General features: G+C 37.4%; 1 protein-coding gene across 12 annotated transcripts in view; it reads right to left on the minus strand.

The window, feature by feature from the left end:
• The window catches only part of LOC117470816 (centrosome-associated protein CEP250-like), a 29,197-nt gene that overhangs the window by 11,092 nt on the left and 1,770 nt on the right, over window positions 1-16,335 (minus strand). For 4 of the 12 annotated variants that reach the window (XM_034115701.1, XM_034115696.1, XM_034115697.1 and 1 more), the window contains exons 3-40: window positions 12,640-12,714; window positions 12,505-12,546; window positions 12,201-12,284; window positions 12,032-12,115; window positions 10,687-10,749; window positions 10,205-10,258; window positions 9,786-9,863; window positions 9,443-9,517; window positions 9,305-9,367; window positions 8,962-9,039; window positions 8,782-8,856; window positions 8,586-8,648; window positions 8,412-8,468; window positions 8,263-8,325; window positions 7,834-7,893; window positions 7,686-7,748; window positions 7,496-7,555; window positions 7,347-7,409; window positions 7,189-7,251; window positions 7,010-7,063; window positions 6,873-6,935; window positions 6,518-6,580; window positions 6,335-6,397; window positions 6,184-6,246; window positions 5,925-5,987; window positions 5,745-5,798; window positions 5,601-5,663; window positions 5,309-5,362; window positions 5,143-5,196; window positions 4,997-5,059; window positions 3,902-3,964; window positions 3,766-3,819; window positions 3,297-3,359; window positions 3,136-3,198; window positions 2,991-3,044; window positions 2,843-2,905; window positions 611-673; window positions 461-523 (exon numbers count right to left, since the gene is read on the minus strand). In XM_034115701.1, the coding sequence (XP_033971592.1) occupies window positions 461-523; window positions 611-673; window positions 2,843-2,905; window positions 2,991-3,044; window positions 3,136-3,198; window positions 3,297-3,359; window positions 3,766-3,819; window positions 3,902-3,964; window positions 4,997-5,059; window positions 5,143-5,196; window positions 5,309-5,362; window positions 5,601-5,663; window positions 5,745-5,798; window positions 5,925-5,987; window positions 6,184-6,246; window positions 6,335-6,397; window positions 6,518-6,580; window positions 6,873-6,935; window positions 7,010-7,063; window positions 7,189-7,251; window positions 7,347-7,409; window positions 7,496-7,555; window positions 7,686-7,748; window positions 7,834-7,893; window positions 8,263-8,325; window positions 8,412-8,468; window positions 8,586-8,648; window positions 8,782-8,856; window positions 8,962-9,039; window positions 9,305-9,367; window positions 9,443-9,517; window positions 9,786-9,863; window positions 10,205-10,258; window positions 10,687-10,749; window positions 12,032-12,115; window positions 12,201-12,284; window positions 12,505-12,546; window positions 12,640-12,714 (2,406 nt within the window). The remainder of the gene's footprint in view (window positions 1-460; window positions 524-610; window positions 674-2,842; window positions 2,906-2,990; window positions 3,045-3,135; window positions 3,199-3,296; window positions 3,360-3,765; window positions 3,820-3,901; window positions 3,965-4,996; window positions 5,060-5,142; window positions 5,197-5,308; window positions 5,363-5,600; window positions 5,664-5,744; window positions 5,799-5,924; window positions 5,988-6,183; window positions 6,247-6,334; window positions 6,398-6,517; window positions 6,581-6,872; window positions 6,936-7,009; window positions 7,064-7,188; window positions 7,252-7,346; window positions 7,410-7,495; window positions 7,556-7,685; window positions 7,749-7,833; window positions 7,894-8,262; window positions 8,326-8,411; window positions 8,469-8,585; window positions 8,649-8,781; window positions 8,857-8,961; window positions 9,040-9,304; window positions 9,368-9,442; window positions 9,518-9,785; window positions 9,864-10,204; window positions 10,259-10,686; window positions 10,750-12,031; window positions 12,116-12,200; window positions 12,285-12,504; window positions 12,547-12,639; window positions 12,715-16,335) is intronic. The other 8 variants (XM_034115691.1, XM_034115694.1, XM_034115698.1 and 5 more) reach the window with 8 other exon arrangements.

Below are 16,335 nucleotides of genomic sequence, written 5' to 3' on the forward strand. Positions count from 1 at the left end.
AAGGTCTCAGTCTTTTGTTTTTTGAATTATAAAAATATCTCTAAATGATTGTTCTGAAACAAGATAGTATTGTATTTATCTGTAGGGTTAAGAAAATGTCAATAAATTCAGATTTTCTCAGTTTTGTTCAGAAAAACGTGAACATCTTTTAGCTCAGTGATTCTCAAATGGGGGTACGCGGACCCCCAGGGGTACGTTGGGGTACTGCAGGGGGTACGCGGACCCCCAGGGGTACGTTGGGGTACTGCAGGGGGTACGCGGACCCCCAGGGGTACGTTGGGGTACTGCAGGGGGTACGTGAGATAAAAAAAACATGCATCATTACAAACATATTCATAGTAATATATAATATTCATCTGCACCAAAACATTGTAATACTTTGTAAGAATGTCATAGTTAATATATTTATATCATAGTATTTATTTTTATAAACCTACAGTTTAGTTAGTTTTAGTGTTACCTGTGATTTCTATCTTTCGATCTTCCAGCTGTTTCTCACTGACACCCAGCCTGAGCCCCAACTCTGAAGACAAACATAGTAAATATCTGATTTATTAATAACTCATTATCATTTGTGTTAATGAATGTAATCATTTTATTATAGCTCTACCTGTAGTGTTGGTGTAGATGTCTGTCAATCTGGAACCAATTAAGGAACGTTGAACAGACTGAACTGAAAACACACAAAACGAATCAGAAACCATGTGTTATGGCGTAAGAGCCCACAACAGAAACACAAACATGTGTACCCAGTGGCGGCGCCAGGGTATGGCTGGGGTAGGCTACCGCCATACCAAGAGATGGCTTAGCCCCACCGTAGCCCCACCTTGAAAAATGATGTTAAAGTAAGCAAAATAAAGTCCGCCAACTCGCGCAGAGTAAATTGCTGACAGCAGTTAGTGAGATTGATTTCAGTAGCCACTTGTCTGGAAATACCAAAGACTAGAAACGGTTTTGAAAACTTTTGTCACGTAGTGATCGTCTTCCCAATAAAACATCTTTGATAATGTCTTCTGGCCAATCAGAATCACGATAACGCGTGGTGTTGTTGCAGGAAGTCCCGACGGAGAATACTTTAGCGGTAGTACATCTCTATACATCGATACAACATTACGTGTTGATAGAAATCAACACGTAATGAAATAAGACCCCACGGTTTGATGATTGATAGGTGTGTGGGCTGCCTTTCATTTTGACACACAAAACAATGGGGGCTATCCACCCTTATCCACAATGTAATTCACACAGCCTCTTCCCTCTTCTCTCTGTGAGGAGCAGCAGGTTCAGCTTTCAGAACAAAGTAACACAAAACTAAAATGGCATTCATTTTTTAAATGTGTAGTAATAGATTTATTTATTTTTCTTCTCAAGAGAGTACCAGAATGTGTATTTGATGTTAGTATTTAAAAAAATCTCCTGTGGGAGAATCCCCCCAGACCCCCTGCAGGGGTTGGGTCTTCAGCATGCCTTTCACCTGTGGGGAAATTGCAGGATTGGCTCCAGGTCGCCCTTTTTATTTACTACAAGACAAATGTGCCTTTTTATTTCATACAGTTCAATTTGGATTGAGACAGGGAAATGATCTAAACCTCACGCGTGGCGTTTCACTGTCAAGGGGGCGATATAGCGTGTATGTAATTACATTGCAAATACTGACTTGAGCCCCATCACTGCATGGGTTAGCCCTACCAGAGATTACCCAACAAAAATACTCTGGCGCCGCCACTGTGTGTACCCCTCAAAACATAAAGAAGTGGGTTAAATCATTTGTACATATAAAAAGCTGATGCATAATTCAGTCAGTTAAAAAGTCAAAGAAAGGAGTTCCTCAGGGAACCTTAGTCGATCCTCTACAGCAGCGGTTCCCAACCTTTTTCAACTCAGCGCCCACTTAAGAATCAAAAAATGTTTCGCGACCCACATTCAACCATAAACAATACGGAGGCTAAATAAAGTTCTGATTGGTCAATCCAGAACATGTGACACGTTGTAAATCCAGTAGAACAGACCGCTGTCAAGGACTGTAATGACCGTTGCTAAGGACTGTAATGACCGTTGCTAAGGACTGTAATGACCGTTGCTAAGGACTGTAATGACCGTTGCTAAGGACTGTAATGACCGCTGTCAAGGACTGTAATGACCGTTGCTAAGGACTGTAATGACCCTTGCTAAGGACTGTAATGACCGTTGCTAAGGAGGATCAAGAAGGGTTCAAATTAAAAAATCTTAATAATGAAAATGTTTCCACACAAATCATAATGTTTTGCAAATTATTTGGCGGCAAATATTGAATTTACATTTACACCCTTTAATATTTCATTTGGGCTTTTAGATGAAGACCGCACACAGTTAATAAATACAACAATTCTTCTGGCTAAAATACATATTTATAAAAGTCAATCAAGGAGTAATCTTAATTTAAGATGTTTGAAGAGTAGATCAAAAATACAATTACTTTTGGAAAAAATTATTGCCACAAAAAATCAAGGGGTGGCTTTTTAAAAAAAAAATTAAAAGATTACAAATTTAAATTATTTGGCGGCCCCCTTGCAATGCCTTCGCGGACCATTACATTACATTACATTACATGACATGACACTTGTTAGACGCTTTTATCCAAAGCGACTTACATACTCAGTACTGTGGACAATCCCCACAGGAGCACTTTGGGCTGAAGTGTCTCAGGGACACAACGACATGCTGACTGCAGTGGGGTTTGAACCTGTGACCCCCTGATCCCAACACCAAGCCTCTATCCACTGCGCCACACGCCTCCCTAGGGGGCCGCGGCCCACAGGTTGGGAACCACTGTTCTACAATGTAAACACATTTAGAGTGTTACCTGTGTTTTCTGTCTTCAGATCTTCCAGCTGTTTCTCACTGACGTCCAGTCTGACCTCCAGAGCTGAAGAGGAACATCATTCATGTTTATTCAATGATTTAATAAATAATTACTCAAAAAGTTTATATTAAAGAGTTGATGATGTTACCTGCAGTTTGCTGCTCCAGCTGTGTTTCAGTGGATCTCAGTTTGACCTCCAAAGCTGCAAAATAAAATGATATATTTATAAATGACATTCGTGCATGATTAGCTGATAAGTATTACTTAAAATAAGCAAGTCAATATAACTCTACCTGTGGTGTTGTTGTGACTCTCCGTCAGACTGGAATTTATCAAGGAAAGTTGAACCGACTGAACTAAAAACACAATATCAGAACAAAGAAATGTCAACATGTTTTACACATATAGTAATACATTGAAATACATACAGATAGTTTTAAACCTTCAGTTTGACCTTTGTTTTGTGTTTTCATATGGTCCAGCTGTTCCTCACTGGCACTCAGTCTGACCTCCAGCTCTAAAGAGAAGCACAGTAAATATCCTAATCATTAATATAATAAATAACGCTTGTATTAATGAAAATAACAATGTCTGATGGATATATCGCATGTACTAAAAACATCCTTTGTTCATGCACTTTTATGTAAAAAGAAACATATTTTAAATATAGGATATATTTTATAACACATTGTCTATTTGCGACTGAAGATTTCTCCTAAATATACAAAAACTTAAATATCGCTTCATTTATATATTTAAACATAACATATTAGAAAACCTGCTGTGCAAACAATTTTTTATAGAAGTAATTAAAGGGGGGAAGTTTAATCTTGAAATTAATTAGTAATTGTTTTCACTTGCCGCTTCCCATTAATATATAATAAAATAGAATTATACATTCATATAAAACTTCAGTATGTTACCTGTCTTCAGACCTTCCAGTTGTTTCACACCGGCACCCAGTTTGACCTCTAACTCTGAAGAGAAACCAGTAACTATCTGTTAGTTTATATCATTTATGAATCCTTGATGGAAATATTGAAGTAAATCCAACTCAACCTGTAGTGTTGTTGTTGATGTCGGTCAGCCTGGACTCCATCAAGGAACATCGAAAAGACTGAACTGAAAACACAAAACGTCATAAAGGTTCCATAACATCAGCAGGAGAGGACTCTTTAAAGTAGAGACACTACATACTGATATACACCTGAACATCAGCAGGAGAGGACTCTTTAAAGTAGAGACACTACATACTGATATACACCTGAACATCAGCAGGAGAGGACTCTTTAAAGTAGAGACACTACATACTGATATACACCTGAACATCAGCAGGAGAGGACTCTTTAAAGTAGAGACACTACATACTGATATACACCTGAATATCAGCAGGAGAGGACTCTTTAAAGTAGAGACACTACATACTGATATACACCTGAACATCAGCAGGAGGGGACTCTTTAAAGTAGAGACACTACATACTGATATACACCTGAACATCAGCAGGAGAGGACTCTTTAAAGTAGAGACACTACATACTGATATACACCTGAACATCAGCAGGAGAGGACTCTTTAAAGTAGAGACACTACATACTGATATACACCTGAACATCAGCAGGAGACGACTCTTTAAAGTAGAGACACTACATACTGATATACACCTGAACATCAGCAGGAGAGGACTCTTTAAAGTAGAGACACTACATACTGATATACACCTGAACATTAGCAGGAGAGGACTCTTTAAAGTAGAGACACTACATACTGATATACACCTGAACATCAGCAGGAGAGGACTCTTTAAAGTAGAGACACTACATACTGATATACACCTGAACATCAGCAGGAGAGGACTCTTTAAAGTAGAGACACTACATACTGATATACACCTGAACATCAGCTGGAGAGGACTCTTTAAAGTAGAGACACTACATACTGATATACACCTGAACATCAGCAGGAGAGGACTCTTTAAAGTAGAGACACTACATACTGATATACACCTGAACATCAGCAGGAGAGGACTCTTTAAAAACATCAGGATGATAAAAGAGTTTCTTAGGGAAACTTTCTTGATCCTGCTAAGTTTCAGTTTGAGATCAAATTGAGTTAATAAATGACATGAGTTGAGATCAAATAAATAACATGTTACCCGTGTTTTCTGTGTTCAGATCATCCAGCTGTTTCTCAGTGACTCCCAGTCTAACCTCCAGAGCTGAACAGCAAACCATTCAAGTTTAATTTAATGGTTTGATTAGTGATTATTTAACGTTTTTATTGAAGGGTTAATGATATTACCTGCAGTTTGCTGCTCCAGTTGTGTCTCAGTGGATCTCATCCTCACATCCAGAGCTGATCAACAATCAGATGTTATTCATTTATTTATTTACTGAGTCTGGAGGTAAACTCTTCAGTAAAGTCAAGATAAGTGTTATTACAAACGGTAATGTAAATCTAACTCTACCTTTTTCACCTTCTGTTAGTCTCGACTCCATCAAGGAAAGTTGAACGGATTGACCTGAAAACACAAAATCATAAGAAACAAATATCTATCTATCTAATTATATGTTGTAATTTGTATTGCTCAATACAAGAGGTTTATACATATGTTCAGAGGTTCAGCAAATACTGTGAAGAACCCCAATATGTTTTCACAAAACCATAACGTTTCATTCTTGCTGATTAAGGAGTTCCTCAGGGAACGGTGTTGGGTCCTCTACAGTTTCAGTCTGAAGATATATATTAAACGTTTTTACCTGTGTTTTCTGTCTTCAGATCCTCCAGCTGTGTCTCACTGACACCGAGTCTGACCTGCAAAGCTGAACGCCAAACAATTCATGTTATTTTAACGATGTCATTTGATGGTGGATTATTTAATATCACAGAGTTTATTATTTTACCTGCAGTTTGCTGCTCCAATTGTGTCTCAGTGGATCCCAGTCTGACCTCCAAAGCTGATTAACAATCAGATGTTATTCATTTATATATTTACTGAGTCTGGATTTAAACTGTTCGGTAAAGTCTAGATTAGAATGATACATTTACTGTATATGAACATTTTAATATAGATGTAACTCTACCTGTAGTGTTTTTTAGACTCTCTGTCATTCTGGACTCCATCAAGGAGAGTTGAACAGATTGAACTAAAAACACAACATCAAGGCAAACAAATATAATCTTGTTAAATTATTACAATAATCAGTATCGTAATAAGTTGAATAATTAAACACTATTTAAAAAAGGACCGTCAGGATTCATTCATGCCTATAAGGCGTTCCTCAGGGAACAGAGTTGGATCCTCTACAGTTTCAGTCTGATGATATACTTAAAGATTTCTACCTGTGTTTTCTGTCTTCAGATCATCCATCTCTTTCTCATTGGCACCAAATCTGACATCTATAACTGAACAACAAACCATTCATGTTTAATTGAATAGTTTAATTAATTATTAATCAATAGTAATATTGAAGACTTAACTACTGAATGTTACCTTCATTGTGATTCTCCAGCATCTCCAGTTGTGTCTCAGTGGCTCTCACTCTGACATTTAGAGCTGATTAACAATCACATGTTATTTATTCATATATTTAAATGTTTGGATGTATAATCTTCAGTAAAGACAAGATCATATAGATAAGTGTAAATACAAATGTGAATATAAATATAACTGTACCTGTAGCGTTGTTTTGAGTTTCCGTCAGTCTCGACTCCATCAAGGAAAGTTTGACGGATTTAACTAGAAACAGAAAATCACAACAAACAAATATATATATTTTGAATGTTCCACTACTATGTATTATGATTAATAATGTAATGTTCATTGGTAATAATGGAATACTATTTAATAGCTGACTAAGAGAGGTAAATATATCAGTTCAGAGGGTTAGCAAGTTTTGTAAAGAACCCTTATATATTTGAGATTTCCAAAAGGACAATCAGGGTTCATTCTAGTTTCTAAAGGAGTTCCTCAGGGAACCATTTTGGATCCTCTACAGTTTCAGCCTGAAGATATATTGAAAGGTTTGTACCTGTGTTTTCTGTCTTCAGATCTACCAGCTGTTTCTCACTGACACTCAGTCTGACCTCCAGAGCTGAACAAAAACAATTCATGTTTAATTTAATGCTTTAATATATGATTATTTAAAGGTAATATTAATTATTTTACCCGCAGTTTGCTGCTCCAGCTGTGTCTCTGTGGATCCCAGTCTGACCTCCAGAGCTGATCAACAATCAGATGTTATTCAATTATATGTTTATTAACTGAGTCTCGTTTTATAATCTTCAGTCGAATCCAGATCAGAAACATAATTGTAAATACAATTGTTATTATAAATCTAACTCTACCTGTAGTGTTGTTTTGAGTTTCTGTCAGGCTGGACTCCATCAAGGAAAGTTGAACAGATTGAACTAAAAGACACAACATCAGAACAAACAAATATCATCTTTAAACATTTCACAATAATATAGTTTCAATCTGAATATGTTTATTTAGAGGTTTCTACCTGTGTTTTCTGTGTTCAGATCTTCCAGCTGTTTCTCACTGGCACTCAGTCTGACCTCTAACGCTAAAGAAAAAACAGAAAATATCAGATTAATTCCTAACTAATTACCACTTGTGTTAATGCACATTATAAAGTAAATATATGTCTACCTGTAGTGTTGTTGTTGTCAACTAGTCTCACGCCCATCAAGGAAAGTTGAACAGACTGAACTAAAAACACAAAATAAATTGGACAAAAACAACAATACTCGTTAGGTTCAATGGAAATGCCATAGTTACACAAGACAACACATAACCAAAGCATAAAAGAATATGTTCATTAATATATTAAGATTTGTACCTGTGTCTTCTGCTTTCAGATCTTCCAGCTGTTTCTCACTCTTACTCAGTCTTACCTCCAACTCTAAAAAACATCATAAATATCTGATTTAATTATAACAAACACAGACTTCTGTTGGTGAAAATATTAAAGTAAATATATATGTTACCTGTAGTGTCATTGCTGTCTATAAGTTTTGACTCCATCAAGGAAAGTTGAATAGAACGGACTAAAAACACAAAATAAATCAGACATAAAATACATTATTTTGTATTTGTTTTATTGCAATTGTTTGGAAATATTGTAGATACACATGTAACACGCCACTGCTGCAGCACTAAGGTGTACTTTAAGAATTAAATGTGTGTTTATTCATTTGTTGTTTGTTAAAAATAGGTGAAGCACATATTTCATACCAAAAAAATCAATAAGGATGATTAAGGAGTTCCTCAGGGAACCTTACTAGATCCTCTGGGGTTTCGGTTTGAGGTAGCACTACATGCACAGTTTGAGCTCAAATAAAGTACTTCCAGTTTGAGGCACTTTATTCAGATAACATATATTGATTTATAGTTAGTTGAAACATTTAGAGTGTTACCTGTGTTTTCCGTCTTCAGATCTTCCAGCTGTTTCTCACCGGCACTCAGTCTGACCTCTAACGCTAAAGAGAAAACAGTACATTTCAGATTAATTAATAAATAATGACCACATGTGTTGATGAACATAATAGAGTAGATATATGTGTACCTGTAGTGTTGCAGTCTTTCAGTTTGGACTCCATCATGGAAAGTTGAACAGATTGAACTAAAAACACATATTAGATTGGACAAAAACAACACTACTCGTTAAGTTCTATGGAAAAGCCGTAGTAAGTAAACAAAGCATAACATAATATTTACCTCAAAATATAAAGGTTTTTACCTGTGTTTTCTGTCTTCAGATCTTCCAGTTGTTTCTCACTGACACCCAGTCTCACCTCCAACTCTGAAAGAAGTGAGTCAGCAAGTTCTGTAATATCTTACTACCAAAAAACCACAACTCAACTCAATACTTCTGAACTAATTAATTGACAAACTGATTAACTGATTGTTGATTGACGAACAGATGGATGATATACCTGCGTTCATTTTGTCCAGCTGACTCTCAGTCATATTCTGTTTTCTCTGCAGATTCATCACTTCCAAGGTTTGATCTGAAACATGAACTAAACTGAACTGAACTGCAGTAAAACTATGTTTGGGTTTAGCTGTGTACTTTAGTGTGTATTTCATTCATCATTTCGTAAATGATCAGTTACCTGTCCTATCAGTCTGCTTTACTTGACTCTCAGCAGAGTTCAGTCTGACCTGCAGCTGTTTAACGTTATCAGCCTGAACTGAAAACAAGAGAGGAAACACAGGAAGTGGCATCACCTATCAAAACCTGCTGCATCTCTTTTTGAAAGAGCCTGCTTCACCTTTCATCAAATGGCATATGAGAATGTATTGCAAGCATTCTTGTTTGGGTAAAAATACTCCATTTACAAGTAAAATCCTGCACTTAAAGTCCATTTTGCTGACAATTCTCATGTACTTTCCAGTGCCAAAAGAAACATTTAGCTGAAAAGACTTACATACGTTCTGTGCCGTAGTGTTTCTCACCTGTGTTTTGTGTCTTGAGTTCCTCCAGGTGTCTCTCTACAGACTGCAGTCCACTGGTATGATCTGAAACAATATTCAAAAGAATATTAATGGCATTTGCTGACTGATAGAGTAAATTAAAGATTGTATGTGACCCACCTGCAGAGTTTCTCTTCAGCTCATCCAGGTGAAGGCGGCTGGAGTTTAGTCTGCTGCTGATCTCTGACACTTGATCTGAAATAAATTAACAATCACGATCATATAACACTAAAGTAACTCAGAGACAAGTGGTCTGACGGTAACACAGACTTTCCTCTTGATTAGGTGATTTTCAATACTAAGAATGGTTTAGAATAAATAAACAAACTATTGATTGTGTGAATATACAAATAATTTAGTAGGTGAGTAAATTAGATCAGATGAAAGATTCATTGATAAATATTTGGCGTAGGTATACATTATGAAACATGTAATAAATGGCGGGATGTTTGGTGATAAAGACCTCGTATGAAGCTGATCTCGCTTCTCTCTGCAGATGAATTCAGTTTTTTCTCCAGTGAGTTCAGTCGGCCCTGCAGAGCTGCAACAACACACGGAAATCACAAAAACACATTTTTATTTCCAAATGATTTGCTTTAAGTCTTATGTTGTCTTACATAATTGTGCATTACGTTTAAACAAAAGTTATTTTATTGACATATTTTTTGTTTTTGTCTTGATTTGTATATTTGGTATTGAGGTCAAATCAACAGAGAGACACACAACTTTAGTTATAATATTTGGATTACGTTACTGAATGCATTTTCTAACAGATAATCGCCGTACATATTTTAATGAACTCTTCCAACCCCAATGTACTTATACTGAAAGCTACATTGACGATTATTGATTATTTTGTATTAATGGATCAAGTTATCTCACCTCGTGTTTTCGTTTTCAGCTCCTCCATCTCAGCTGATCCGTTGCAAGATGCGACTGCTCGGAAATAAAAATGATAAAAGTTTGTTTAACATTATAACTTTAAACTCTTTTCAGTGTTTATTTTCCACGTATGACATTCATAATATTATGTTGAAGTATTTGACCTTTGGGACATTTTTGTGATTAGGTTAGTTCAGCAGTTAAATCCATAGCACTCCTTTAAAGTGAGATTATGAACGCCACAATAAGGACTACATTTCCTACAATTACACATGTTAGAGAATAGCCTCTAATAATTAATGGTTTAACAGATAATTAAGTAGCTGTAAGAAGATTTAATGACAGGGTTTGTATGAGATCTGGTTACAAAAGCATTGTAGTTACAATATAGTTAATACATGTTTTTACATGGATTATTAATGATCATAAATTAGCTTAAAATAAAGAGTTTCTACAGCGAGGAAAAGAGAGATGAATCTGACCTGAAGTCTGTCTGATCAGCTCCTTTATCACACTCTCAGTCTTACACAGTCTGACTGCGATCTCTGAAAACACCACAAACTAGACGTCACTCCAGAAATATCCTTCAAGTTCATTTTTGAGAGTGTGAATTTGAAAAGCTTTAAATCTTTGTCAGATTAACTGAATCTATCATTACTGCAATGGACAGAAGCTCTCATTTTATATATTTGAATTGTATTTGTATCCATGATCTATTTTGTGCCAGGATGATATGCAAACGTTTTTCCCCCATCTCTAAAACTGATTTAAAGACGTTTCAACATTAACCTTTAATTACCACTCCAGGCCACAGGCCTACACTTTCTCTCTTCTGAGTGGTGCAGGAATGAGTCAAAACATTCGGAATAAGTTGGCATTTTACCATTTCCCTCGACTAAACGTCATCACGCTGAACATTAGCCACCTTTAGCTTAGCGGTGGTGACGTGAAGTCATGTGACCGTGCTGTAGTTCCTTTATAGCCCAACATTAGCCGCCTTTAGCTTAGCGGTGGTGACGTGAAGTCATGTGACCGTGCTGTAGTTCCTTTATAGCCCAACATTAGCCGCCTTTAGCTTAGCGGTGGTGACGTGAAGTCATGTGACCGTGCTGTAGTTCCTTTATAGCCCAACATTAGCCACCTTTAGCTTAGCGGTGGTGACGTGAAGTCATGTGACCGTGCTGTAGTTCCTTTATAGCCCAACATTAGCCACCTTTAGCTTAGCGGTGGTGACGTGAAGTCATGTGACCGTGCTGTAGTTCCTTTATAGCCCAACATTAGCCACCTTTAGCTTAGCGGTGGAGATGTGAAGTCATGTGACCGTGCTGTAGTTCCTTTATAGCCCAACATTAGCCTCCTTTAGCTTAGCGGTGGTGACCTGAAGTCATGTGACCGTGCTGTAGTTCCTTTATAGCCCAACATTAGCCACCTTTAGCTTAGCGGTGGTGACGTGAAGTCATGTGACCGTGCTGTAGTTCCTTTATAGCCCAACATTAGCCGCCTTTAGCTTAGCGGTGGTGATGTGAAGTCATGTGACCGTGCTGTAGTTCCTCTATAGCCCAACATTAGCCACCTTTAGCTTAGCGGTGATGACGTGAAGTCATGTGACCGTGCTGTAGTTTATTTATAGCCCAACATTAGCCACCTTTAGCTTAGCGGTGATGACGTGAAGTCATGTGACCGTGCTGTAGTTTCTTTTCTTGTTTGAAACAGATCTTATTTACAAAAATACATCATCACTGCACCACTCTATTGGTTGTCAGAAATCAGGTCCCACAGTCTGATAACAATAACATTAAATGTGATGATGATGATGATGATGATGACCTGTGTTCCTCCTCCTCAGCTGTTCCACGGTGCTCTCACTCGCCCTCAGTCTCGTCTGCAGGAACGGCAGCTCCCCTGCCAGAGCTGTGGAGACAACGGAAAGATAGTTTTGCTTTAAAAAATGTTTATTTATATATAAAATAATTGGTCGAAACATGAGTTGTTTCACCTGAATTTTTCTTCTTCAGGTCGTCCACTAAGCTCTCGCTCGTGTCCAGTCTGAACTCAAGAGATGAAACCTTGATGGCTTGAACTAAAAGATCCAAACAGGTGATGAACATGGTAAACATTTGACCTTCTGAAACTTAGCATGCTGAGAGCAAATAGAAAAGCCACAACATCTTATCAAACAACAACATTTAAGGTTCCTCCAAAGACTTCACCACAATACAAAATGTATAATTGCTAATCTAGTGTCTCAAGGTCATTTTATTTAGACAGGTTTCTTGATAACATATGAACCCTTTACCTACCTCTGCTCTGCTCCTCCAGCTCCTCCAGCTTCCTCTTCAGATCTAAGCAGTAAGAGAAGAGAGGAACTGAATGTTAGAAACATTTCAGAGTCTTTTAAAGATGAAAATGTTGAAAATGTGAAATCAGTTTCTCACCTAAATGTTTCTTCGTCACGTCGTCCTCACTCGTGATCAGTCTGAACTCAAGCGATGAAACTTTGACGGCTTGAACTACAAGACCAACACAACAAAGAGTCAAGAACAAGCAGAAACACATCATTTGAAAATCATTAGTCTGATCATAGTTACTGTGATTGATTGATTGATTGAAAAGTTTATTAACAGCTTGTATATTGGGTACAGTACAGTACAGCTCAAAACATACAATTGTTAAGGGGATGCAGACCAGAGAAAGACTTTCGTCTTGTTTACATCAGGGTCCCCCATTTCCAATTCATCATATCATTTAAGACATATAAGACATATTTGACATACAGATGGCTTATTTACAATTTACATACAGGTGGTTTTTTTACATACAGATGGCTTATTTACAATTTTCATTTTAGATTTCGTTCTAATACATCCTAACCGGACATTTAAGACATACCAAGTCTACAGATATACAGTTAGTAACAGAGTCTAAAATGCGAGTATATACATAGATGGGGGGGGGAAGCTGTCCATTGTACGACAGGTTGAGATTTGTACCATTACCGGGGCCAGTTTTGCAATGCTTTCCCCCGAAGGTGCTCTTTAAGAGAGGTTTTGAAGGTAAGTATAGTTTTACTTTCCTTTACTGTTGTGGGAAGAGCGTTCCACCTTGATGTGGCATAATTGCGAAACGTGTATTCCCCTTTTTTTGTGCCAAATCTGGGTTTTACATGATTTGTGGAGCTCCCTCTGGTGTTATGATCATGGTATTCCTTGACCTTTGGGAAGAATTTTGACATGTACATGGGTACCATAGAGGTGTAGTGGATCTTGTAGACCAGGCCCATTGCAAGTAGCTGTACTCTGTCGTCTACTCTAAGCCATCCTAGGTTGTCAAAGTGGGCAGAGGTGAGGTGGGTTCTAGATGAAAGGTCAAGCAGTAGTCTGACCAGTTTATTTTGCGATGTTTGAAGTTTTATTTTTAGCGCCTTGGAGGTGCTATGGTACCATGACGTGCAAGCATAGTCATAGTACCCTTGAATGAGTGCTCCTGCCAGAGTTTTCAGGGTGTTTTTGTTTACCAGAGAGGAGATCCGGTATAGGAATCTAGTTCTTTGATTGACTTTTTTTATTACATTGGATGCCATTTTGTCACAGGAGAGGTTTGCCTCAAGAATAGATCCTAGGTATGTAATTTCCTTCTTACTTGTGACAATAATGTCACCCACTGCAACTGAGAAGTCGTCGGATTTGCTGAGATTATGTTTCGAACCGAAGAGAATGGACTCTGTTTTACCCAGGTGTAATGATAATTTATTATCGGCGAGCCAGGTGCAGATTCTGCCGAGCTCGGAGCTGAGGGTTTTTTCAACCTGCAATCTGCTCCTGTCAGAGACCAGCAGGGCTGAGTCGTCCGCGAACAGGAACAAGTTGCAGTCACATGCTGATGACATGTCATTTGCATAAATTAGGAACAGTAACGGACCTAATATGCTTCCTTGTGGAACACCACAGCTCACTGGGAGGGGGGGGGGACAGAGTACCGTTTACCTCCACCATCTGTTCTCTCCCCTCCAGGTAGGATTGCATCCAGCTCACCGATAGTTTATCAAAACCAATTGCTTTTAGCTTGTCAATCAGAATGGGGTGATTGACAGTGTCGAAAGCCTTTTGTAGGTCCAGCATCACCATGCCGCAGTATTTACCCTCGTCCACCTCTTGTTTGATGTGGTCGTTCAAATAAAGAAGGCATGTGTCAGTGGAGTGGGATGTTCTAAAGCCAGATTGAAATTCATAGATTAGTTTCTTTTCTGCGAGGTACTTTTCGACCTGTTCATATACTATTGTTTCCATGACTTTCGAGATGGAGGTAAGTATAGAAACAGGGCGGTAGTTGCCTGGGTCCAATTTGCTGCCCTTTTTGTGCAGGGGGGTTACTCTTGCAATTTTGAAGTCTTTGGGTACTTTTCCCTGTTTTATGGAGAGGTTAATTATGTGAGCTATGACTGGTGAGATGGCGGTTGCTGTGTCTCTGAGGAATTTGGAGGGGATATTGTCGTGGCCAGTGGCCTTGTTAGGTTTGAGGGCGCTCAGTTTAATGAGTACCTCTGCTGTTGTTACCCTTGCTAGACTGAAGCATTAGTCTCATCATAGTTACTGTAAGCATTAGTCTGATCATAGTTACTGTAAGCATTAGTCTGATCATAGTTACTGTAAGCATTAGTCTGATCATAGTTACTGTAAGCATTAGTCTGATCATAGTTACTGTAAGCATTAGTCTGATCATAGTTACTGTAAGCATTAGTCTGATCATAGTTACTGTAAGCATTAGTCTCATAGTTACTGTAAGCATTAGTCTGATCATAGTTACTGTAAGCATTAGTCTGATCATAGTTACTGTAAGCATTAGTCTGATCATAGTTACTGTAAGCATTAGTCTCATAGTTACTGTAAGCATTAGTCTGATCATAGTTACTGTAAGCATTAGTCTGATAGTTACTGTAAGCATTAGTCTTATCATAGTTACTGTAAGCATTAGTCTGATAGTTACTGTAAGCATTAGTCTGATCATAGTTACTGTAAGCATTAGTCTGATAGTTACTGTAAGCATTAGTCTTATCATAGTTACTGTAAGCATTAGTCTGATAGTTACTGTAAGCACTAGTCTCATCATAGTTACTGTAAGCATTAGTCTGATAGTTACTGTAAGCATTAGTCTCATCATAGTTACTGTAAGCATTAGTCTCATCATAGTTACTGTAAGCATTAGTCTGATAGTTACTGTAAGCATTAGTCTCATCATAGTTACTGTAAGCATTAGTCTCATCATAGTTACTGTAAGCATTAGTCTGATCATAGTTACTGTAAGCATTAGTCTGATCATAGTTACTGTAAGCACTAGTCTGATCATAGTTACTGTAAGCATTAGTCTCATCATAGTTACTGTAAGCATTAGTCTGATCATAGTTACTGTAAGCATTAGTCTGATCATAGTTACTGTAAGCATTAGTCTGATCATAGTTACTGTAAGCATTAGTCTGATCATAGTTACTGTAAGCATTAGTCTGATCATAGTTACTGTAAGCATTAGTCTCATCATAGTTACTGTAAGCATTAGTCTCATCATAGTTACTGTAAGCATTAGTCTGATCATAGTTACTGTAAGCATTAGTCTTATAGTTACTCTAAGCATTAGAAAACAATTATATTTTAGATTTAGAACAATTTAAGCTAACACTGACACTGACACTAACATTTAAGGATCTTTCAAAGAGTCCATTCTGAGAGAATAAAGTCAAATCTTTCATTGATAACTTATAAGTCATATTTATTCATACAGGTTGTTCATAACACATCCAGCCTTTAGCTAACCCCTAACATTAAAAGGACTTTACAAACTCAACAACATGTTAGGAAACAAGCGACAACATCAAAGCAACACAACAACGTTCTTCGTAAACCCATTTCTGGAAACAACTTCTCAGAAAAAGCGACTAATATAGTTTAGGAAACAACATTTTAGAAAACACAACAACATTTAAGGTTTTCTCAAACACTTAAAGACAAAGTTCTTTTTATATTCGCAAATGTATTCGGCTAAAGTTTATATCATTTAAAATGTTGTTGTTATTAGTTTTGTCGTTTTCTCTGAGAAGTTGTTTCCTGAAATGGGTTTCTGAAAACGTAGTTGTGTTACAT

This window comes from Trematomus bernacchii, unplaced genomic scaffold (assembly GCF_902827165.1).
Source record: "Trematomus bernacchii unplaced genomic scaffold, fTreBer1.1, whole genome shotgun sequence".
Classification (NCBI taxonomy): Eukaryota; Metazoa; Chordata; class Actinopteri; order Perciformes; family Nototheniidae; genus Trematomus; species Trematomus bernacchii.